This window comes from Protopterus annectens, chromosome 8.part1, assembly GCF_019279795.1.
Source record: "Protopterus annectens isolate FY-2018-M chromosome 8.part1, PAN1.0, whole genome shotgun sequence".
In the NCBI taxonomy this organism is placed as follows: Eukaryota; Metazoa; Chordata; order Ceratodontiformes; family Protopteridae; genus Protopterus; species Protopterus annectens.
In genome coordinates, this window is record NC_056742.1 from 243,073,182 (window position 1) to 243,097,579 (window position 24,398).

General features: G+C 39.1%; 1 protein-coding gene across 1 annotated transcript in view; it reads right to left on the minus strand.

Annotated features, from left to right (window-relative positions):
- Nucleotides 1-24,398, minus strand: part of PHAF1 (phagosome assembly factor 1) — a 1,784,739-nt gene that overhangs the window by 1,048,691 nt on the left and 711,650 nt on the right. The window contains exon 7 of the mRNA XM_044081838.1: nt 16,735-16,832. Coding sequence (XP_043937773.1) covers nt 16,735-16,832 — 98 coding nt within the window. The remainder of the gene's footprint in view (nt 1-16,734; nt 16,833-24,398) is intronic.

Here is a 24,398-nt window from a genome sequence, read left to right on the forward strand (position 1 = left end):
CCATCCATGTTACTAATGGCAGCAACAGCTTCCCCTGAGACGGGCACAGCATTCTGACACAGCTGGTAACCCCTCCCTATTCCTTCTCTCAGGACTGACAAGAGTGGCTATCCCTTGCCCACTGAGGGGGACCCCAAGTGCCACAGAGGACATGGATAACTCCCCAATCCATAGTGGCTGTAGGTGCTGAAGTGGGATACTGGATAAAAATTAGTGGTCTGAGGTACAACAAATGGCCACAGCAGAATCACTTATCTGCAGCTGAGGCAGATTATTAGTCTGCTGTTGTGGCAAGGCTGTTTGCTTAACTTTTTCTTTTTGTGGCTGGAAGGAGGACAGACTGTGGGATTGGTATTTTCTTCCATGGTCAGGATGAAAATGGTGCCTCTTTCCCAGTTAAGGTAAGCAGCAAGTCCCAATAAAAACTACGTATTTAAAATTCACTTTTTCACAGAAAAACGCACTAAAAAGTACTTTAAATCACACTGTCAGCCCCAAAAGAAGTACAATAACACAATTTCACCAGTGAAAAGATGTTTTTGTTTACTTTACATAACTTTTACAGGGAAAAAAGCACTCCCATTTGAAAGTACAATACAGTCTTGATAGTTGGTTAAAACAAAAGTCCTAGCTTTTAAATAACTTTCCATTAGAGGAAAGTGAAAAAACAGAAGCAATATTTAGAAAATCTTATTTTTTTCCCCAAAAGGGAACTTATCTTCCCAGCAATGGAACAGTAACAATCCAACCGTTGATCCTCAAAAGTCTTAGGGGAGCAGGCACTTCTGTGGCAGTAAAGCACTGAAAGGCACAGCACCCAAGCTTGTCTTTTAGGAAGCTTAGCTCAAGCTTCCTTAGAGTTTGGGTGCATGGAAGGTGCCCTCATGCTTTGAAAGCGGGCCGGATCTTGTATCCTTTTTTTTTTTTTTAAACAAGAAACATCTTTATTAAATTATCATTTGTGACACTGGTAATCATACATTTATATAAATGAAAACTAACCATAGTGACATATTTTTGGTTGCAAACATTATACCTCACTTGCACTCTATCCAATCATTGTCAATCAAATATTACATAGCTCATTCAAATCCTGCCTTCTTTTAAACCTCAGTCCTCCTAAAAAATATTGTTCTGGATGCATTCTTCCCACAATTCCCATTTTTTTCTATGCAATTTGCTCTTACCAGTTTTTAAAGAGCCCACCTCCAGTTGTTTTATCTCTGTTACTATATTCACTACTTCTAGTACAGCTGGTTTAGACTTTGATTTCTACTTTATAGTAATTGCTTTTTTGGCAGCCTTCATAATTAGGCTCAGCAAGGCCTTGCTATGTCTAGGCAATTTTGATTCTGTATCGCAGCTCAAAAATCATTTCGTTAGTTATATCAGTTTGCTCACCCAGTATTTTTGATAGAGTAGTCTACAGGGAATTTTAAAAACTGCCAACTTTACACTCCCAAAACATGTTCCCAATTACCTTTTTCCTCCCCATCATACCTCCAACATCTGCTATCTACCAGAAGAAAAATTCTTTGGAGTCTACTAGAGTATAAAACTACCTATGTAAAACTCTTCCAAGCAAAGATCATAAATCATCTAGACTTTGCTGCATATCTGGGAGTCATACATATATCCCCCCAATATTTCTTTGTGAACTGCTTATCTAGTCTTGCTTCCCAATCCTTTCTAACTTCCTCTGACTGATTCTTATAGTTATCATGCAATATTTTATATGCTCTGCTAATTATCCCTTTTTAACAGCAGCTTCAGTTCTAGTTTCTACCAAAAACTCTACCAGTGCTGGTTTTTCAATTAAGATCCCCCATTTCTTTCTCTCTGCCGTCCCAATCAAGGATTAATATTAGAGTAGGCAGTCTCTAGACTGCAGTCCAAATATCTAGCTGTTAAATCCTTGGCAGGATATAATCCATACAGCTAAGTCTACTACAGCAGTGATCAATATATGTTTATAGGTTGTTACTAGGCTAACAACCACTAGGGCAACTTGCAAGCCTAGCTGCGCACCCCAAACCATTTGGGTCTTGAGTACCGCTGTGGGGCACATTAGTAGGCAGGAAGCCAAGGATTTGTGGGGGAGGGCGTTGTTAGTTAGGATAATGGATTTCTTACTGACGACTTCAGTGCATAAGGAACATGGGGGCCAGACAGGATACATTTATAATTTCCTATCCAATTGCCATTGTTTCATTTGAATAGGGTCCAGGATGAACACTGTTTTACATGGATAGGGACCCTATTCCATAGTTCAGGGATTTTTTGGGACACAGCTGTCTCTACATCATGTTTTGTTTTTGCCACAAATGAATTTCGGATCCCTGGATCTAGTTTCGGGTGCTGTTTGTTTTGTGCATGTGCAAACAGATCCATCAGAGCTGGGTTTGAGGAAGTCCTGTAAGCTATGCAAAGATTTTCTCTCAGCAGCCTGTAGGAGACTGAACACAGGGACAGAGCCTATAGGTAATCAGTGTAGGACAAGTTACTCATGCCCTGAATTCCCATGGTGTGAAACCTTTTTGGGCGTTCCAACTGTTACAAGTGTCTGGTTAAATACACGCCAAAGGAGGCACTGTATTCAATGACAGGTCTGATAAGGGTTGAGTAGAGTGGTATGGTAGCTTCCTTGGACCAGGAAGCCATACCCTTACCTATACACTGGACAACATAAAATTATCTTATTATCATCTTTGCTATGTTTTGGTCTAAGGCCTAATCGCTGTCTACATATGTTCCCAGATACTGGGTCAACTCTAAAAGGTGTTTCATCAATGAAGTAATTAACTTGGGTTGACCGTTTCCCAAAGGGGGTTATAATGCATTTTTGGCACCAATCATTTATCTGTGTTAAACCCACTTTGCAAAATGTTGCTGTCTTGGGGGAATCTATAATAGCTATCAATTTATAGTAATCTGCAAACTTTGTGAGATAGAGGCTTTGACTGTTAGCCTTGACTTCCAAGAAGTAGATGTCAAATAGGAGTGGACCCAGCATGGAACCCTGGGGTACTCTGTTGGTGATCAATCTCTTAATGGAGCTGGTCTCACTGATCCTGACCTCTTGAGTCCTGTCTGTGAGCCAGACAGTAATCCAGCAAGTTATGCAGGGATTTATGCCTAGCTCAGAGAGCTCGTCAACAATGCCTGAGTGGGGTATTGCGTTGAATACCTTAGCCACGTCAAGACATGCAGTATGCACTGTTTTACCCTCATCCTTTGCCTTGGTGGCACACTCAGAGAAACCTTCCAGGTTAAGTAGGCATGACCTTTCCTTAAAGCCAAATGGGGATGGGTTCAGTATTTTGTAGGTTGGCAATGTGTGAAAGGCACTGCAGCCTACATTTCCGGAATACTTTCTAAGGCTATAAACCAAGTCTCAGTGACAGCACAAATATTTGCATTCTCCAGAGTGAGGAAGGCTTGGAGTTTTTTGCTTAGACTCTGAGCACTGAGCAGTAACATCTTAAGGTTACTTGTAAACTTGTTCATTATGTTAGCAGCTTTGTCTTTCAGGCATTGCCAAAAAAAGGGCTTTAAGGGGTGAACACTTTATTACACATGGGGGTTAGAGCCGATCCTCTTCCGCCTGCGGACTGCTCTGACTCTGCATCCGAGCGAGAGCTCGAGGACATCTAATACCCACAATCCCTCTGCCTTTACTCTTAGTTTATTTTGCAACAAAAACACAAACAATCAACATGCCACAAACATATATATAATTACATATATATACAAACATACCAAGGGTATGATAGCAACACAAACACTGCAACAGCAGAAGGAGAATACTGGGTATCACATTAGTAACAAACCTTTGGTAAGAAAGGATGGATTAGCATTAAGGATATAGGATGGATTGGAAAATTAAATAGGGATGTTTGAACATGAAAAGACAAGCCTCGATGTAATAGCCAAGCCTAATACCATCAGAATGACAAAATTTTATGAGTGCACATGAAAGTGGTTCAAAAGGGGGTAGCATCAATTTAGAGAGCAAATAAATTTAAATTCCACGGTGATAGTCGGCTTCACTGGTGGTCTGATATGGTGGTCAACCTTTAAAAAGCTTTTTTACAGAGTCTGTGAGACAAAATAGGTGCACTACTTCTTTCTATATGATGGCAGCCAACTGTACTCAACTGTACTCTTAAGGTAGCCGAGAAGCTCCTTAATTAAAATTAGAAATTCTAGAGACCTTATCAAGCGAGCTGTAACAGGTAGGGTCCAACTGATGTGACTTTCAGAAGACAAAGCGTTTCCCATTTACTAGTATAAGTCTTTGTAGTGGAAACTTTATGAGAAGCTACGCCTCTCTCTGTTTAAGACTCATCCCAGTCAGAAAAAAAAAGACATCCCTCTGAAGGTGACTTCTGATCTCTTCTTCCATCTCATCCTCTGGTCGATGTCAAGGATTCTTGTGATGAATCAAGTGTCTCCTATCAGACAGTCTTTTCTAGGAACTTCTTCCATGGGGGCATCGAAGAGAGCTCCCGAGAAGAGGGGCAGACAGGTGGGTGGCTGAGATACTGGTGCCCGGCGGGCTGGGCGTGGGTCAGGTGCAGAGGAGGGGACGGGTCCCTAGTGGAGGGAGGACCTGCTGCTGATGTTGTTGGTGATGGCGCTTGCCTTGCTGATGTGGTTGCGGCCCCAGACCAGTCGAGGTATCTCCGTTCAAGAGTCCCTGGAATTTGGAAAAACAGGAACCGGCACCAGGAACCGGAAAATCGAACCGCGTCGATCTGTCCGCCGGAGGAGAGAGTCGAGGGAGATCTCGAGTCGAACATCGGTCCCACAGATCCCCCCGCCGAACCAAGGACAGATCTTCGATCGGACCCAAAGCGGATCGTGATGCGAGAAGGCAAACGCCGAGAACCAAAGGCTCCCCTGGCATCACCATCCAGCCTCATCAGGGTCAGCTCCCCGAACAGGACCAAGAGGAGGAAGGGATGGAGATAGTGGATAGTAAGCAGTCTCAAGTCTCACTAAGAGACTGAGAGGAGAATAAGCTTGACAGGGCGAGCCGCAGATAAGTTTGCAGCACCACACGGTCCACGCGGTGTCGGAAAAGGGCTCTAGAGAAATTAGGGTCAAGGGAGAAAGACGGAGCCGACCCGAACAGAGTCGGTGAGGGAGCCTGGTCACCGGGTTCCCAGACGGAGGCTCGAAACTGCCAACAGTTGAACATTAAAGTTTTAGCCAATACCCAAAAGCTTACTGGGGACAGCTTCAGCCCATCCTTGGCAAATCAGAGTGGCCTTTTGACCATGTCCTCCCATGTTAACAAATATAGGACCCCCCCCCCTAGAGTGACACCATAAAAGTAAGCCAATTATTAAAATTAAATAATTTTCTGATCATTCCGTGGCATCTTCCATAATGAAGGTAGACTGCTACCCAATGCAAGGCTCATACTTATCTATGACACATATTCTGACAGATACATTATGCATCTTTTCATATAGTCCAGTGAGGTATGTCTCAGGTCATTTACACCTGGATGGACTATTACAGAATCGTATTGGAACCTGGGGTGCAGTCACTTGAGTGCATGCATGATACTGCAGATCCTGGCTCCAGATAGGCAACTAATAGTTACCTTCTCTTTGTCTAACCTGATGAATGGGGCAGCTAGGTGTTGCAAAATGGAGTCCCCAATGACAAGAGTATTAGGTAAATTATATGCCTGCCTTATAGATTTTGCTGTTGGGAAACATTGGGTGTAGGCTTATGTGAGATGTTTGGTGTTGCTTTTGGTGTGTGCTTTAGTGACTGATAAGGAACAGTGTTCCAATTAGGTGGCTTTGGAGGTCTTTGAGATTTGGGAAGTTTACCTTTAAAAGCCTCAGCAAAATACAATCTGTATATGTGTGAGGGATGTGCTGTGGTTACTCCCACCAATCTCGTTTATATGCAAGATTTTTGCCTCCAAAAAGGTTGAGTATATACGTTTCTCACATACCATGTTATTTTCTTTAATGATTAACTGGATGACTAAGAACATGAGACAATTTCTACACTGCCTTAGGATGCCCAAATCTACCAAGTTGGCCACTGAAACATTTGTCAATTGCATATCCATGTTGCCCAGTTGTGTAATACGGTGGACTGTTTAGGATTAAGCAATGGGTTTTAACAGAAGTCTCAGAGTAGGTTTTAGGGTTAAGAGCAAGATGTTATATAATGCTAGGATATGGTTGTGCTATTCCATATGCAAACTAGTTTCTGGGGTTAAGGGCAAGACAGTATATAATGCTCAGAAATGGTAGTGCTACTCAAAGCGGAAGCTGCACAATGCCAGACTATTTAACAGGTTTGAATCTAATCCTAATTGTATAGGGAATATTTTACTGTCTACTTGTTTGCAGCTATACATGGCACTGCTAACCACCACTGCCCAACGGCAGGCTTTGCGCAAGTCTGACTGATTAATAGCAGAGAAATAAAATTTTAAAACTGACTCCTATGCCCTCTAGCCAATAACAACATACTTTGAGCTTCCTGGAGTGCTTTCCAACTCAGGGAGACCAGGTGAACATATTCTGCCATATGATGGATGATCTTGGAATTTCTTAATGTAAACACAGCACTCAAATGCTGATTAAATAAACTACAAAACAAGTCCCTGACTAATTCACCCTTCTGCAAGGAGAACTGGAGGCACACAAAACTAAAAAACAAACAGCAAAATGACATTTAAATGCTTTAAACATGTTCAAAAACAGTAGTGATCACTGTATACAGCAAGTATAAGTACAGTAAATCAAGAAAATATTCTTATCTTAGCTTGGATGGCTTTGGATGAAGTTGAAAAAATAGGCTACATGGGGATTTAAACCCACATACAGGCAAACAACATTCACTTTGCTATACAGCTTAACCTGTTCAGCTAAGGGGCATCCATGCAAATCAGAGAACAGGGTGCAAAAGCATACAGGTAGATTTTCTTCCATGGGAATGAAAATGCACCAGTCTTCCAGGCCTGTTTGCAAGGTGTCCTGGAGCAGAATTTCTTTAGTTTTCTGTTCTGAAGGGAGGTAAACAGATCTACTTCAGGTGTTCCCCACAGTTGGATCAATTCTTGGAAGACTCCAGGATGAAGTTTCCATCTGTGAGGGTCTGTCCTGGTCCAGCTGAACTTCTCTGCAATGAAGTTTTGTTCTGACGGAATGCATGAGGCTAGAAGAGTCAAAATGAGCCGAGTTGCTACCTCCCAGGGTATCACAGCAAGTCTGTAAAGAAGGTATTCTCTGATGCATCACTGTGAAGCTGTCTTGTGTACATCTGCAGAGGTCCTGGGGACCATAGATGACTGAAGGCCTGCAAAGCATTAATAACTGTCAACATCTCTCTAATATTCATTTGTAGTATATCTATCTACAGGATCCCATAGAGCTCAGATGTTTACCCTTCTGAAACTGCTCAGCATACCAAGTCTGAAGTGTTGTGACAAACAGGATGGTGGCTTGAAGGGAGAATGGAAGACATGGATTACAAGCTATCTAGGTCTATTGACCATGCATTCACCATCTTTACAAATCCCAGAACTGAGATCCGAAACGACAAAGGGTTTAAGATGCTGAAGCCAGACTGATTTGAAGTACCACTGTGTTTTCCTCATGTGTTGTCTTGCAAGGGGAAGCATGAGAAACATCAATATCACGTACCCCAGAATCCTGAGAAACTTCTTTGTAGATGCAAGGTTTTCACTGGAGAAGCTCACGAAGAACCGCTGAAACACATCTATGTTGTCTGGGGCAAAAAAGTCTCTTCCTAAGGCAGAGTCCAACAAATATCCCAGGAAAATCATTCTTATGAGAAGGGGTGAAAAAAAGACTGAAAAACCCAGACTAAGTAGAAGTTCCTGAACAGCTGCTGAAGACTTTAGACAGCTGAAAAAAGACAAGACAATCATCCAAATATGGAAAATGTGAATGCCTTGAAGTCTGGAGTAAGCAATGACTAGAGCTAGGCATTTTGTGAATACCCTTGAAGCAGTGGAAGGTCCAAAGAGTAAAACACAGAACTGATGATGTAAGCTAGACACAGTAAATCTTAAGAAACACCTGAAATGCTCTGCAATGGGAATGTGATGATAGGTATCCTTTAAATCCAGCTTTACTGTAAAAGCTAGAGGTGGGATTAAAAGTACAAGAGACTGAAAAGATTACATATCTAACTTTAGCAATGAGTAATAAGGTCACAAAGAAAAAAAAACAATAAGTAAAAACTAAAAGAAAAACTCAGCCAAGCTATATTCCACTGTGTGATTCTTTAAAACCTCTTATATTGGAGATAACATGGGATATATGCAAATGACCCCTTAAGGACATCAGGTGTTTCAGCTATATGGCAGTTTTGAATGCCCATGACTTTTTTCTTTTTAAGTCTGTTACAGACAAATGTGGAGTTTGGCTTTATTGGCCTGAATTTGCCCGTAACAGACTTAAAAAGAAAAAAAACATGACCATTCACAACTGCCATATAACTGAAACACCTGAAGTTTTTAAGGAGTCATTTGCATACATCCCATGTTACCTCTAATACAAGAGGTTTTAAGGAATAACATATTGAACTTTGGAATCCTGATGAAAAGGAATAGAAAAAAAGACCCAGTACAGACCTCCAGGAGCTTTCTGTTTTGGTAACTAGAAAAATTGTTGAATGAAAATCTTTCCTTAGGAAATTGGATGACACAGGTTCTAAGACTCCTACACATCATCTGTTGAAAGGAATAGATAGTTCTGGTTCTCTGGACAACATGGAAACGCTTGTATAAACTATCAGTAAAAGAAATATCTGCAGCAAGGAAATCTGATGACAAACTTTCCCTCACAGACTGCTACAACTGAGAAGGAATTCCCCTGCAATTTTTGCTCTTCTGACTGGAATTCCCTGTTAAAAAGAGAAGCAACTCTTTTCTTTTTCTTGGCAGAAGAATCTAAAGGCAAGGAAAAGCATTAATAAGTTCCTTGGCAAATTTATTTATTTGACATTTGTTAATCGAATTAGTCTAGCTGGGCCAGAAGCCCATTTTCAGTGGCGACCTGAAAAGAAAAGCTCCAAATACAGACATTTATAGTACATAAAATTACCAACAAATCCCAGTAAATCTGCTCGGTCTACAGATATAAAAACAAGTCTGAAAATTCTTCTCAAAAAGCACTCTCTCCCTGAAAAGAAAAAAAAAAGGCCAATTGATATCAGGCACACTGGTCCCAGCTACCACTTTCCTATTCTGACCAAGTGAAAAGCTTTTATCTGCCTCCTTTCCTGACACCAACAAAAGAGGCATCCCTACAATTGCAGAACACGTGATTATCCCCAGTCTTTGGTGGCTGAATGTGCTACACCAAGAGGAAAGAGGGGAAAAGATGGTTAATCTGAGGAACAACAAACAGGCATAGCAGAGTCACCCACCAGTAGCTGATGCTGAATAGCAGCCAGAGTAACACATGAATACTCCTTAGCAACTTTCTTCTTTTTGCATGCAGAGAAGGTACTATCACAGACACTGAAGGCTGCTCCACAGGCAAGCCCAGGAAGACAAGTTGAAAGCAGGGAGTGGAGACTATACAACTCTGTACAGTGTAAGGTAGAGAACAAGGGATTTTGAGGTAAGTAAACCACTACCAGTCCATCACAAGCACAGTGTCCTGCCCCAAACACACAAAACTTGCAAATCTAATACTTTAGTGAAAAATAAAACTTTTCTTCATAGAAAGTTCATATAAGCATAAACAATACAAGACCCATAGAAATTAAATGTCAGTCCCCAAACATTCAATTTCCTAGCTATAACTCATAATTTTGGCAGAAAAACACCATTTCCCTCATAAAATAAAAGACACTGGAACCCGGAAGGCTTTACCCAATAGGGACTTATCTGTCAACCTGACTGTTTCACAGAGCACTACACCAAAGACACGGTCTCTTTGGTAGCAAAAGGGCTCAGAAGTTTTTCTCACTCCAACTGTCCTTTTATGGACTTTTGCTCAAGCTCCTGACAGATGTACTGTGTAGAAGACGCTCTTAGCTTTTAGATGCTGACCAGATGCTGTGTGTGTGTGTGGGGGGGGGGGTTGGAGCAATTTGACTACTTCCACAGTGATCCATGTCGAAACATCAACTCTTTTTTTTATAAAAGGCAGGAGAGGAACTGGAAAAGAGACAGGATGACAAGTGCTATGTCGAAAGTGATTTCAGTACCACTGAATTTTCCGCATATGGGGCCTGGCAAAGAGAATCATTTGGATTGCTGATGCCACGAACCCCAGGACTCTCAATCTCTCTTGCAGAAGCTATGTGCAAATTTGTAAGGGATATAATGCAGTTGGTCAAGGACTAGGATTTCTCCAGCTGAAGAGAGGCTGTCATGCTGGACATATTCGGACAACATCCCAGAAATACCAGAGACTGAAAGAGTTGAAGATTGCATTTGATTAGATTTAGACAGAACCGCATGTTGTGAAAATGACTGATGGTGCAAATCATGGAGAATCATTTGGACTGAAGAGCCATTAAAAAGGAAATTGTCCACATGTGGCTAGATATGGAGGTCTTGGTGTCTTTAAAAAGCTATGACAAGGGCTAGGCATTTTGAGAAGACTCCTGATGCAGTGGAATGTCTAAAACACAAAAGAACTAAAATGAAAGTTGTATCCCAAAACACAGAATCTTAAAAATCTTCTGCAGTCTGGATCAATAAGGATATGCATGTAAGCAATCCAAGATTACCAAGAGAGCTACTTGGAAGGATCAAGGGGGGAGAGAGTCTGGAGCACTAGCATCTCAAATTTTGATACTTTTAAATAAGTGTTTAGATTAGATAAGTCCAGAATTGGTCTTCAAGTACCTTCCATTCTTAGGACAAGGAAAATTCTGGAATAGAACCCTTTTCCTTTTTAAGACTAAGGGAGAGGTCCTATTACTGCCTGATGGAAAAAGTTGGACAGTGGCCTTTAGAGGAATCATGACAGCAGGAACAAGTTTAGACATCAGGCAGTCAGTCTGCAGGCTTATCAAGAACCTCAGTGGAGACAGACTACAACCAGGAGAAAGAAGTAGAGTAATCCATATGTTTATTGAAACAATGCAAGAAAACATTACTACAATATTATACAATGAAGTAAAAAAGGCACAGTAAATTAACATTCCTTTTTCCCCCAACCATATATGCAATTGGGCAATCAACAGTGTAGGGTGAGTAAAATGAAAGGTCCTTAATTCTTTACATTTGTCAAGCCAAAGAAGATATAATACAGATATTAAAAGAAAGTCTGCTCGTTGTATACCTTGGTGACCAGTGACTGTTGTAATTTCCATACAGATATTTCTCCAGCGTTAAAGGAAAAAGAAAGGGTACGTAAAAAGCCTTTTTTAAATGCCTTCCAAAAACCAGCAATTCAAGAACATGTGAAAAAAACATGACCCGCTGTTTCAATTTCAAAACAACTATGAAAACAAAGTTGAAAGGAAGCAGGGTGCCCTCTATAGTTCCCACGAACTGGTAATTTGTTTAATGAACAGTGCCACAAATAGTCATGCCAATGTGGTACTAATTTTAAAAATAATCTACGTTGCTTCAATCCATGCAATCTATAAACAGAATAAGAGGAATATGCATTGACCATACAATGCTGTTGTACCACTGAAAAATAATACTGAGCATGTGGCTAACATCTAATTGAAACACACGATATCTACTTATAACCAATCTGATGTCATGCAACTCATTACTAATATCTTGAGAAAGTCGCTTGCCACGCAGGCAAGCCTGCCAAAAATCTGGATCTAAAGATCAATGGAGGACAAATTACTATATAAGGTCTTGGGTACAAATTCTTGACAAATAACATACTTCTTAAGGTTATGTTCTGGTCCTAATAAAAAAAAAAAAAAAAAAAAAAAGGACACTTTGTATGTTTATACTTTTTTTTTTTTTTTTTTTACTTAGAATGTTTATCCTTGTAAGGAACTTGATGACTGCAGTTGTACTTTTTTACTTAGAATGTTTATCCTTGTAAGGGATTTCATGACTGCAGTTGTACTTCCCTTTCTCAGTTGACATGAAGTATTATTTCTGATAGGGAAAAAACAAGAAAAAAAGGAAGGTACCCTAATGGGGTATACAGCTGTCCTTAGCAAACGCAGCTAGGACAGGTGCTGACAGTGTGACACTGACAGTCTTGCTTCACTGGACTGGTGGCATGAAAATTCTGAAGATCTTCATGCCTGTACGTCCATTAGGTACTAGCATGTATTCTTATGTCTAGATTTAAGTCAATGTATAGCGCAAGAGGAAGGTGTATAAAGCTTTTTTTTAGACTTGGCAGACATATGGTACGACTGGCAGGATACATCACATAAGTAAGCATTACTGCAACAGTGATCTAAAGATGAATATAAACAAAATTAAGCATTTAAGTAAAAGAGTTCCATGTGACTTAAAGACTCGCATTAAAAAAACATTAATTTGATGTTGCTGTTAAGAAAATTATCAATCACTGGCAAATTCCTGACAGGCTGTGATCAAGCCCAACTAGGCACTCGGAAGAACTGCTGGGTGCTCAGGTCTTACCAGAGCAGGAATATACCACTAAAAGGTCAATACTCAAACCACCTCTGGAGTACAGTAACATATGGGGGAAGACAGTCCTGAAAAAAATATAACACTTTAATACAGATGTAGAAACATAAGGACTCAATAAAATAACAAAAGTTATGGAAAAATTAGATCATAAGAACCATCAGAGGAATCTACATATTAAACAGTTTGGCGGGGGGGGGGTATCATCATGGTACTTAGTCTGATAAAATGGAGTTGTGTACATGTATACATAACAGAAAAGTAGACCTGTGAGGTGACATTGCAATGCAATAGCAAGTCATGGCTTTTGGGTTACATCCCGCATAACATGGCTCATCTCCCAGCCCAGTCTTCTAAAGGCTTCCATCTCTGTAGGTTTCCAACACATGTCCTGCACTAGAAAGCACTGATGTAGGGGTAAACACAACTCCATTACATACATACCTTTCAACTCTCTAGATTTTCGTAGAATGTCCAGATTTTGTCCGCATATTTTAGGTCTGTCCCTCATAAAATTTGTGGTTTTCTGGCAAATCACTGAAGACTGAAGTCACTAAATAATGACATATATTTGAATTCCAGACTTCATAATCTTAAAAAAATGCATGCTAACACAAATCCTGTTGTTAAAGCAACTGCATAAGTTGATAAAATCTGTCCTTAATTTTGGGGCCTTTGCCGCCGCCCCCCCCCATTACTTTAGGCTTTGTCCAGATTTCTTGCTCTCAGAGGTTGAGAGATACGCTTACATCTCTTTGGCACTTCAAAAATAATTCTTTCAAAGGGAAGGAAAAATAGGGCTAAAAACAGCCCATCTTAAATGTAACTGCATAACAAATGTAGCTTTCTATACATACTGTAAAGCACTATGAGGAACTGCACTAAGATGTGCCTAAAGAATAATGACATCAAGCAAAAAGGAAACATGTAAAATATAGCCTATAACCCTTAGATTCAACTACAATGATAGCAATTAAAAAGAAATTTAGTAGAGCATTTATGGTAACAAAAGTACTGTTTATCAAATAAATATTTAGTGTGCGTGTGAGCAGACGTAGTAGAGTTTCCAAAAGAGGTAAAAATATGAAGTTTGGCAGAAATATACATTCAACAACATAAATGCGTTGAAAGAAAGATAGGGATGTAAAAGAAAGAAAGCAGAATCTTAACTTTCTGAATAGAAAAGAATATATAATATATTACACACACACATACATATATACATATATATATATATATATATATATATATATATATATATATATATATATAATATATATATATATATATATATGTATATATATATATATATATATATATATATATATAAATACATATATATATATATATATATATATACATATATATATACATATATATATATATATACATATATATATATATATATATATATATACATATACATATATATATATATATATTAGTAGCTTCCTTAGCATCCATCAAAGCCCTGCCCCTCAAGGTACTCTACAGTCCCATTTTGTTCAAAATTCATTCATTCCCCATGGCAGGAGTTCTGCAGGTTAGGAACAGGAAATGTCACTCTACTACAAAGGGCCAAGTTTTTGTTTTTTTTTTGTAATTAAACCCTAGCATCCCCTATACGTGCCAGAATCCTACAAGAGGTTGGTGTGGGGTACGTACATACCTCTGCACAAATGTAATTACATGTACTCTGTCCGCCCCTTGTACACACAGCCTCCACACAATCCCTGGTTTCCAATGAGGAGTCTATTGTGGAGAGTGCACCTAGACACTTTTGTGGTATATATCTGTCAGCAGACCGAAGAAATTCTTCTAAAATTTAAACAGCACACTTTCAGCACTGTATGTGTCTTTAGGCACTTCTACGAGGAAATGTGCATTATATCCCAACTTTCACTTGTAAAAATAATTAGAAGACTGACATCTGGTTCTTCACTGGCACAAAAATCTCTGCCTGATACTAAACTCCGATGTCAGCCAAGGCTCTTCAGGCACCAATAAAACTGACTTCTGTCCCCTGACACTGGGAGCTGGCTCACCAGATATGCCAGCTTCTGAAGCTGTAGACAATGGTGGAGTCCTAGAATGGTATGACGAGACCCTTTTCTTAATACGCTCTGCACTTTTCAGTATCAATTGTTTTAATCTTCTCTGACTTTACAGTCTCAACTAAATATTTAGTTATGCAATTTTCAACTAATTTAAGCTGTTTTTCAGTTAAAAAACTGTCAACTTTGCACTCTAAATTTGTAACTGCTTGAACTTTCTACAGTGCTTACAGTCACTGTTATAATCCAGGTATAACAGAAAAGGAGCTGCATGAGGAAGTCTTTAGAAACTAGCCATCTACAGCCTTGAGCTAAAATAATTGAAAAACACCTTATTGAAAAATAAGGAAAAGGGATAAACAGAATTTCACAGTTTTATTTTTCTACAGGTGGGCAGAGAAGTGCAACATACAAACCAGTGGAAAGAACTGTATAGAACACGCACAAATGTAAAATACATAAGAGAGTTATGTACATATCTATATCAGTGATTTCCAACACAAGACCTGGGTTGCTACCAACAAAGAAGAAACCCACTGCTTTCAAAATTTTAGGCAAGGAGATAAAACAGATGAGGTGGGATCAACTCAAATGGTGTAATTTGCTGTTATAATCACTGACCCAGAAGATGATATAAAATTTCAACATGACGGGCCTCAAAAGAATTTCAATGTAAAAAGTCGACACTGTGCAAGCACATACTCAAGATACAGGGAGCTACATTACAAAAGAAGTTCAGAATACACTTGAACCAAATGGAAAATGCACCAAACAAGCCTGTATATGAACACTGAATGCTTCTGATGAAGTCTTCTATGTGAAAGACGAAAGTGCTTGATCTTGGTGTGTTTTTACTGCAATAAACGGAGTTCATATACAGGCTTGTTTGGTGCGTTTTCCATTTGGTTCCTGGTCTTCTGTCATTTGCACTGCACCAGATATTCTGATTTTGTCAGAATACACGAGACAGAAATGGTGATGCAGAATAGTAATGCAGTGTGGGTTGATAAACTTAGAGATGTGAAGGATTTAAGATTGAAGGGTATGTGCTGAATGATAAGGCAAAAGGACAATGGAGATAAAGTGGCAATATTTGGAAGTTAAAGCTAATTGAGTCAATGGCCTTCCAGTGAGTTACTCATGCATCCAGACAAGTATAAGGAATTGTGGTATGTGCTGAATGATAAGGCAAAAAGACAAAAGAGATAAGTGACAGCATTTGAGAGCGAAAGCTAGATGAGTCAATAGCCTTCCAGTAAGTTATTCATGCATCCAGACAGACATAAGGGATTGCGCGATCTGCTTCTATCAGCGGTATCCATACATCTCAACCTCTTAAAATAAGAAATCTGGTCAAAGCCATAAATAAAAGTAGGACAAAGGTCCAAAAATAGGGACAATTTTTAAATATGGCTCTTACAAACTTAGAAAATTGATAAAATAACAGGTTGTGCATTAGCATGAATTTTCTGAAAGGTAAGAAGTCAAACTCAAATGCCCATCATTTTTTAACTTCAGTCTTTAATGATTTGCCTCTAATTTGCCAGAAAACCACAATTTTATGAAAAACAGACCAAAAATATGACGCAAAAATCTGTACAGTTGAGAGGTATAGTGATATCATGTAAGTGTACATATATATATACTCACAGCAAGCCAAAACTATAGTAAGAAAGATCAAATAAGAAGCACTGAACTCTGACTCCAAAAGGCAAGGCACATAGTACAAGTTAGATAACACTCCACAAAAAAAAAGTGGTCAAACAGCCTTCATGTCTTACAACTACATATGACTTCCTTGAAATGTACAGTGTTTTTAATCTTACTGTGACACCTTCACCTGATCTGTGCACTAATCCTCGAGGTCGTCTGTACAACTAAATACTGTATATAAGGTCAAAAAGAAATGCAAGTGCTCCTAATAAACAGAGTTTTATTCTTTCCTGAAGTTTGTTATTTTACTAACACCTATTAGCAGATGTGCAACAGACTGAGTCACTTGTATATAAAACATCTAATCTCCCAGGATACAAAAACGAACAATGTTCTGGAATTCAATATCAACTTGGCTCTTACTTTGTTTCCTGAAGGCTGTTGCCAGTGTAGATGTACATTCGTTTCACAGTCGCTCCATGCGGAATTTGTAGGGAAGCTAGACCATGGGCAAAGTTAGGCTAGAGAAGAAAATAATGCTTATCAGGACATAAACAACACAGAAGGTATGAAAAAATAACATACCTTAAATTAATGATAATTTAGTTATATATTTGTGTACACACAGGCAAAATAAGAGATCAGTTATCATTACTTTTAACTAGGCTATAAATGTTGCCAGCCTTTGTAATGAGGATTTTTTTAAAGTACTTTCACCATTCACAGTAGTATAACTTTTGCAATTATCACCATTGAAATAACCGCAGACTTAAGAGCCATTACAATGCTAAAGCTTGACAATTTTTCAGAGTGCCAAAATATTTCAAGGCTCATACATTACTGAACTCCTCTATCAGCTCCTGTAGTACAATGTTAACCAGTAAAATAAAATACTTCTGCAACTCTAACAATTTATGTACCTCCAAGCACAAAAGAAAGGATTAGCTCTTAACGGCGATAGAAGAGTAGCATATTGCTCCCAATAATGCACTTACAGAAAGAACATTTCTATCAAAGTAAGCAAGCTATCATTTTAATACCAGTAGAAGACATGTCAGCCACATCCAAAACCACAAAGGGCAGAAACACTGGTCAGAAGGAGGGCTTCTGAATACCATACTGCCAAACCTGGCATCGCAGCTGGATAGAATATCAGCAAGTGCAATGCTGCACAAAAATTGTGACAGATTTACAGACACTCAGAAGGTAAAAGAAGATCAATAGCAGCTGCAAATGCTTCAGTATCTCTGTAGGGCAAAAGCTTGCCTGCTTTGTGGTAACAGAACACAATACACCAAGCAGTTAATCACTTCTTTAGTTGTCATGTTTTACTATTCAAATTGTGCATTGGAGATGAGGTTCTTTTCAGTGGAGGCCTGAACATAAACTATACAAAACTGTGACATAACACCATTACAAAACAGTAACATATACAAAACTCTACATTACATAATATAAAAGACTAAAGTTGCAAACTAATTTAGAAAATAAATACAGTACTTCAAATGTGCAGTAATTTCAGTCAGGAAGAAAATTACTGTATTATATATACCCAAGCAGATGCACAAGGCTAACCAGTGAAAAACAAATGTAGGAAAATGCACAAAACAGAAAGAAAAGAATAGTATTACATAGCACAACATAATATAAGAAATATGCAGTCAGGGCCAGTGTTACATGAAATGGTGTCCTAGGAAAAGTGCTCCAAGGCACTTCCCACTGCCCATTGCACCCTACACACACACATCCCTCAGCGCCCCACCTCCCAGATCTTCCCAATCAAGGCTGCCCTACATCATCCAAAATACTTTTTTCTATATATCTGAACATTTTTGTCTTATTCTTAAGCTTTTTCCCCTGCATCATTTCAACATGCCCCCAACAAGGCTAGACTGCAGTGAAATGTGTGTGGGAGGAAACAAATTAATTAAGCTGAGGTTATGAGGTACATTTTTTCATGCTTTATTTTACTCCATCTTTTTCCTGCATTGTTTCAACACACCCTAACTGGGACAGACTGCAGTGTAAAAATTATGAAGGAAATATATGAATTAAGCTGGGATTCTGAGGACCACTAGGCTCCAAATGCCATAGGGGATCTAAATTCTCTGAGGTGCATTTTAGAGTTTTTCCTCCAACTTTTTGATCCAATGATGGCCTGAACAAAAGTCATGACTCAGGAAAGAAATTCAGTCTTAGTCCTCAACTTTGCTTCTTCCTGCATCCGCAACACATCCTAAATGGCCAAGATTACACTGCAATAATGAAGGAAAAATATAATCAAAATTGAGCCAGACCAATGTCCCATAGAAGCAGTGGTGTTTCAAATGGTCCGACTTGCATTTTAGGTTCTTTTCCAGCCTTTTGATCTAGTAATTTCCTGAACAAAAACAATGTTAAGGAACAAATTTTAGTCTTATTAATTTATTTCAAGGAAGACATAAGCTGTGTCTCACAAATAAACAGTTCACAGATGTTCATCTGGATATATAAATAATATACCACCCTCCCTGCCACTCCACTCCCTCCCAAAAAAAAAAAAGAGACAGTCACCTTTTATGTATCCCTCTACTGTTAGACTGGGATGATGGCATAAATGGCCACAGTCGTATTTCAAGCAACTGCCATGAAATATATATGTGTGTGTGTGTGTGTATATATATATATATCTACACATATGTAACCTGCCATGTAACCACTACCAATAAAAGACAGCCACCTTCGTCTACATACCATTCTGATGTCAGGCTGGGACAAAACTGAAATAAAGAGAAAACAGTGACATAGCTCAACCTGTTATCAGATATATACACAATGACATGCCTCCTTACCATTACTCTTGAAGAATAACAACATGTACATCTCTAATTTTTGATTTTGAGGTGAAAACATAATGATCACAACAATGCATTTCAACTTGCTGTTCTTAAGCAATACACTGCTCCTTGACAACATGTAGGGGCCTACTGTGCCCACCTCCAAGGTTTGCCAGGAAAATTTAAGAAATAATGACCACTTCATCCACAGCCCCTAAACAAGGTATAGTGACATTCTGTGCAAACCTCAGAGGTTTGGTTGTAAGGAAAATTAAAGTAGTAATGAGCACACTGTACCCTGCCCCCCCCCCCAACACACAAATACACTTCTCTCTTTACTGAAAATGCTCCAGAGCTCAAAATGACCACGTCCAAACGCGAATGTGGCAAATGAGATCTGAGGTATGTTAGGGTTTGGTGCATTATGGGGTAAGGGAGGAGCTCAAGAGCTTTTTAGTGACCATGAGCTAATATAACAGCAGAATCAGATCCGAGGGTCAGATACAAATCCAAGTGTTGAGGGATGGATGAAAATTGGCAATATAATATTAAGCTGTTAGTCATTTCCTCCAGAGACTGCTCCAACAAATAAATTATTCTTTCAACTTCCTAGAAGAAGAATCAACAGCAAAGCCAAAATACATGGGAAACAAAGGCCTAAGATCTGGAACATATTTTCAATGTTGCTCTTACATACTAGGAGAGATGACTGAAAATTCAGCATAAAGTTCATTTTATGAAATATGTGATATCAGAAGCACAAATGTCAGTCACTGTTTAGGAACTGCAGCCCTTTAACACAGAACAACAAAAAAAATAAATAAATAAAAATGCAAATTTTACAATAACAAAGAAAAAAGAGACACAAACCCAGGGAGACATTCATACCTCTCAACCTACTTGTTTACGAATCGGAGACTATAAAAAATAATGTGGGGAGAGGCCCAAAATCAAGGAACATTTTTAATTACTATTCTATTTAACATAGAAATTAAGAGAACAGATTTTCCATCAAACAACATTTTGAATAATAAGAAAATATGAAACTAATGTCTGGCATTATTGACAGACTGTAGTGTTCAGTGGTTTATGGCAAAAAATCAAAGATCTCAGAAGGGACAGGACAAAACTAAGAATCAATACTAGGTATGCTCTGCAAAATCAGGACAGTTGTCAGAAACTGAAGATATTCTGTGAAATCAGAGACTATTGCCAGTGGGAAAACTGGCAAGTACATTGTTTTTCCTACAGCTGTGTCCACTGATCATATCTAGTTGCTGCCAGTATTTAAAAACAAATGCCTCAGGCTAATGCTGGCTGCTGCAATCACCTACAATAACTATCCGCTTCTCTTCACCACTGAATATACATGGGCTTTCTACTACACATCATTTGGCCAATCAATATGCACAGTATTTTACTCCTTGACAGCAAAGCATAGAAAGACAGTACCTGACCCATAGGATGCCATTTGGCTAGGGATGTCTTTCTGCCATATGATGCAAAGTGAAAGAAATTAAGCCAACCTGTTGCTCTTTGATATAATGCAATGTCATTAAACAGTAATGATCATGTTACACTGATCAGTAAATACAGTACATAATGTGATACTGTCCCTGCCAAGCCAGATGAGTTAACTGTGATTAAGCAAATGTAGAGGTCAGACACTTATTAACAAATGCCCTCGGCACACATCAATTATAGCCATTTGATATTGTGTTAAAAATGATCATGCAGAGTACTCCAACTTTCTACACAAAAATATACACTATACTAGCCTTGCAAAACCAGATTAAATACTGTTAAATAGCTCAAATGACTGCAAGGTCAGTTACTTTTATCCACCAATATTTATTTATTTATATATCATTTTTTGACCAGCTTAGCCCCACTGTGGCCTCTTTTCAGGGGAGGCCCAAGATGCTATTTACACTATTCTGGGGAACTTCCTTACTCTTTTTGAAGGGTGCTGAGGGATTTTTTAAATCAACCTATTCTACTACCAACTCGAAAGCACAGGACCTCAGTTAAGCATCTCATCTGAATGACAGCACACTCAGAAGTGCAGCACCCCCTTAAGGTTGCACTGCAGTGTCAGCCATCCAATCACATGGAGTTGGAATAGAGCCCACAGCTTTTTGGTCTTCCAGCAGGTGGGCATGCCACCTGTTGAGCCACTGACACTACTACAACAGTATATCACACTACTCAGCAATTATATCTGCTTTATTAACAATGTACACCTCAGATATCAGATTGTAATAAATATGGTCATAGTAATATATTTTAACTTGTTTTACACAAAGTGAAGTTGTTCTCTCAAGCCTAATACCACCAAGAAGCAGACATAAATAAGCACAGCTCTATTTTTTAAATTTACTCTCTAACTACCTGCTATATGTTTTTCACTACAGGACAAACAAAATTTATCCGAATTGATAGGTGCAAATTTAAAAATACTTCAGTCCAAAACAATGGCAACATGGTAGCAATTATTCTTCAGCCTTAGTAACATTCGTATTAATGTTTCTGAAGTAAATGGTAGGTTATGCAGCCAGATGATCTAGTGTAATCTACATTCCCATCTATTCATGGCTGCCTGCATCGAGCTTCATTAAAAGGCAAGATCTGTGTCCACTAAATCTTTTCCATTAACTGAAGGCCTGCCTACACAAGGATTGGGAACCTAAGTAACTGCCCAATTCACCAAATCCCAATGGCAACCCTGTTTGCAGTGGCAACAATTTTTAATAAAGGCACAATCCAATAGTAATTTGTTCTTGATATTACAGTTGCTCCAACTTTAAAAACCTTGGAAAACTGTTTCCGGACACCACCAGAAAAGATGGAGAAGAAGGCACTGCTACACCGCTGTGACTTCATGACTGTTCTTTTAAGTTTTTCACCTAGAAGTAAAGACAAAGGTCTAGATGGAAGGTGTGATACCCAGAAACAGCAAAGAATGAACATTTGATAGCCTTTATTATGTCAGTAGAGTGACTATTTTTTTACATCAAGAGAATGTAACCTCTACTGTTACAGAACAGGAATGTCCCTGCAGGGAGATGAACAGATTAGACAGAAATCAAACACTAGTTCAGACATGCACAGTAAATTCTGAAAATTATCAACAGCTTGAAATACACAACAGTCTTTATTCACATAAACAACGTGTAGTCATCCATTTGAACAGTATCAGTAAATACTAACAGAAAATGCCTTATGGGTCATCCATTTTATCACTGGACTAGCTAATCATGGTTGTTCAGTGACATATGCATTGTATACAGGTGCATAATGGTTTATTCTGAATGAGGACCATAGGACAGCAACAGAAAACTGGTTACAGCATATACAGTCTTTGAATGGTATTTGGACAGCTGTTTACACATCTTGGGCTACCTAAATATTTTGTTTTCACACAGAAAAGTTAACTACACTGACTGCCTACGGATGACTGTTAAGTGGTTCTGGAGACTATGAAGATAAACCAACAGAATGGCAGGACCCAAGCAGAGCATCAGACTTTCTATGTTCATTTGCTCTTATGTCAGGGATAATCCTTTTGACTTCATAGTTTCCAAAGCCAGTGGTTACTGCTTCATTACAGTAAAGTTAGCAGCACTAGATTTGCACTATTTACCAACAGTGAAGGATTCAGAAATATAAACAGGTTGAATTTTAGTTCCGACTGGATTCTATGTGCAAATTGAGCATTTATATTTCTGAATCATGATGTTCTTCAATCTAAGTCTTGTTTATGCAAAGCTGCATTTATTTGCTTATTTACTTCTAGATTATTACTATTAAAGCAGTTCAGAACAACAGCTGTCTTTTGCCAATTGACTCTTAATAGCTTTTTTTTCTAGATGCAGTTTTATCTTTCCTGCGAGTGTACGTTTCCAGGTGTTGTAATTTATCTAAACAATGCTGTTTGTGCAGGCTTACTTCTCAGCAAGAAGCCAGAGATACCCTCCAAAGAAAAAACTTCAAAATAGCAAAACTTCCACAGAAATGGCTATCAGTAAGGGATCAGCATTTGCTGTTGTTGTGGAATGGGAGCATAGGGATCCCCTGCAATGATGTGGAGTGGCTTGTCAATAACAGGGGGGTAAGGTCTAGGATAAAAAAAAAAAAAAAAAATGCTGACATTAGGTCTATGGTTAAAAGAAATACAAATGCTGACATTACCAGAATGTCAGTGTTACGGCAATGAACCTCCAATATCTGCCTGGTTGATGGTTTACCACACAAGACTCCCTTCGCAAATCTGAAAGGATGATGGTCCCTACTTTCAGAGAATCAGAGCCAGTGTACAATTGAGGTGGATGAAAAGGTTGGTGGGCACGGGAGTTAAAAATAGAGAGACAAATAAAGATACAGTACACTGTGAAAACAGGTATGCCTTTGGGAAAACACATGACAAACTAAAAATAAATTAACTAAATAAGTAAGTAAACATACAGCTGAAGCAAAGAATGGAAAGCTGTTGCCACCCCCCCCCAAAAAAAACATGATCACATCACACACTTTACAGCTGTACTATCATGCCTACTGAACCTGATAGACTTCTTTGAGGCAGTCACCAAAGATGCAGATGAGGGTAAGGTGGTTCACACAGTCTATCTTGACCTCGCCAAGGCATTCAACACCATCCTCCATTCTGGAATTATAGCTAAACTCACTAAACTAGGTATAAATCACAAGATGGGCTGCCAACTGGCTCACTGACAGAACCCACACTGTAAAAGTTGCAGACTCCAAATCTGACCTCAAAGCAGTGACAAGTGGAGTACCACAGGGTTCCGTCCTGGGACCTCTCCTGTTTGGTATCTACTTCTCTGAAGTACAGGCTAACACAGAAGGCCTCTGGCTAATGAAGTTTGCAGATGACTGCAAACTAGGAGCCACAGTCAAGTCCCCAAATGATGTGGGCATCCTACAGAAGGGCCTCGCTGAGACAGATGCCTGGTGTCAGAGCCAGGGCCTCAAGCTCGATGCCAAAAAGTGCACTGTCAACCCCTTTGGTAAAAACTCTGTACCCATGAACTACCACATAGGCAGCAATCTACTTAACACCGCATGTGTGATGAGACCTTGGGGCCCAGGTGGACAGTAGTCTCTCCTTTGATAGTCACATCGCCACAGTAGTCAGGAAGTCCTTCTATGTGGCACACCTCATCATAACAGGGTTCTCATCCAGGAAAAAAGAGGTAATTGTTCCCCTCTACTCGGCACTCATTAGACCCATTATAGAGTACAATGCCCCTT